The sequence below is a fragment of the Bison bison genome, unplaced genomic scaffold (genome assembly GCF_000754665.1).
Source record: "Bison bison bison isolate TAMUID 2011002044 unplaced genomic scaffold, Bison_UMD1.0 scf7180017864518, whole genome shotgun sequence".
Lineage (NCBI taxonomy): Eukaryota > Metazoa > Chordata > Mammalia > Artiodactyla > Bovidae > Bison > Bison bison.
The window spans coordinates 7886524-7886886 of NW_011495071.1; the positions used below are offsets into that span (position 1 = coordinate 7886524).

General features: G+C 74.1%; 1 protein-coding gene across 1 annotated transcript in view; it reads left to right on the forward strand.

Annotated features, from left to right (window-relative positions):
• Positions 1–4: 4 nt before the first annotated feature.
• The window catches only part of KMT2A (lysine (K)-specific methyltransferase 2A), a gene marked incomplete at its 5' end in the record, with an annotated part of 77783 nt that continues 77424 nt past the window's right edge, over positions 5–363 (forward strand). The window contains one exon of the mRNA XM_010830646.1: positions 5–148. Coding sequence (XP_010828948.1) covers positions 5–148 — 144 coding nt within the window. The remainder of the gene's footprint in view (positions 149–363) is intronic.

The window sequence follows — 363 nt, forward strand, 5'->3', positions numbered from 1 at the left end:
ATCGTCCTCAGCCTCCTCCGGGCCGGCCCTGCTCCGGGTGGGCCCGGGCTTCGACGCGGCGCTGCAGGTCTCGGCCGCCATCGGCACCAACCTGCGCCGGTTCCGGGCCGTGTTTGGGGAGAGCGGCGGGGGAGGCGGCAGCGGAGAGGTAAGGGGGCGAGGAACCCCCCAGGTCCGGGGTCTCGACCCTCTGCGGATCCCCCCTCCCCTCCCCCATCCGGGATTGTGGAGCATCCCAATTCGGGGACCATCCCTGGGTCCCTGACCCGGGGCAGACGGCCCTCCCATCTCGGGTCCCCCATACCGGGGTGCAGACCCCAAGGCCCCCCCACCCCGGGGTTCGGACCCCTCTGGCCGAGGGCC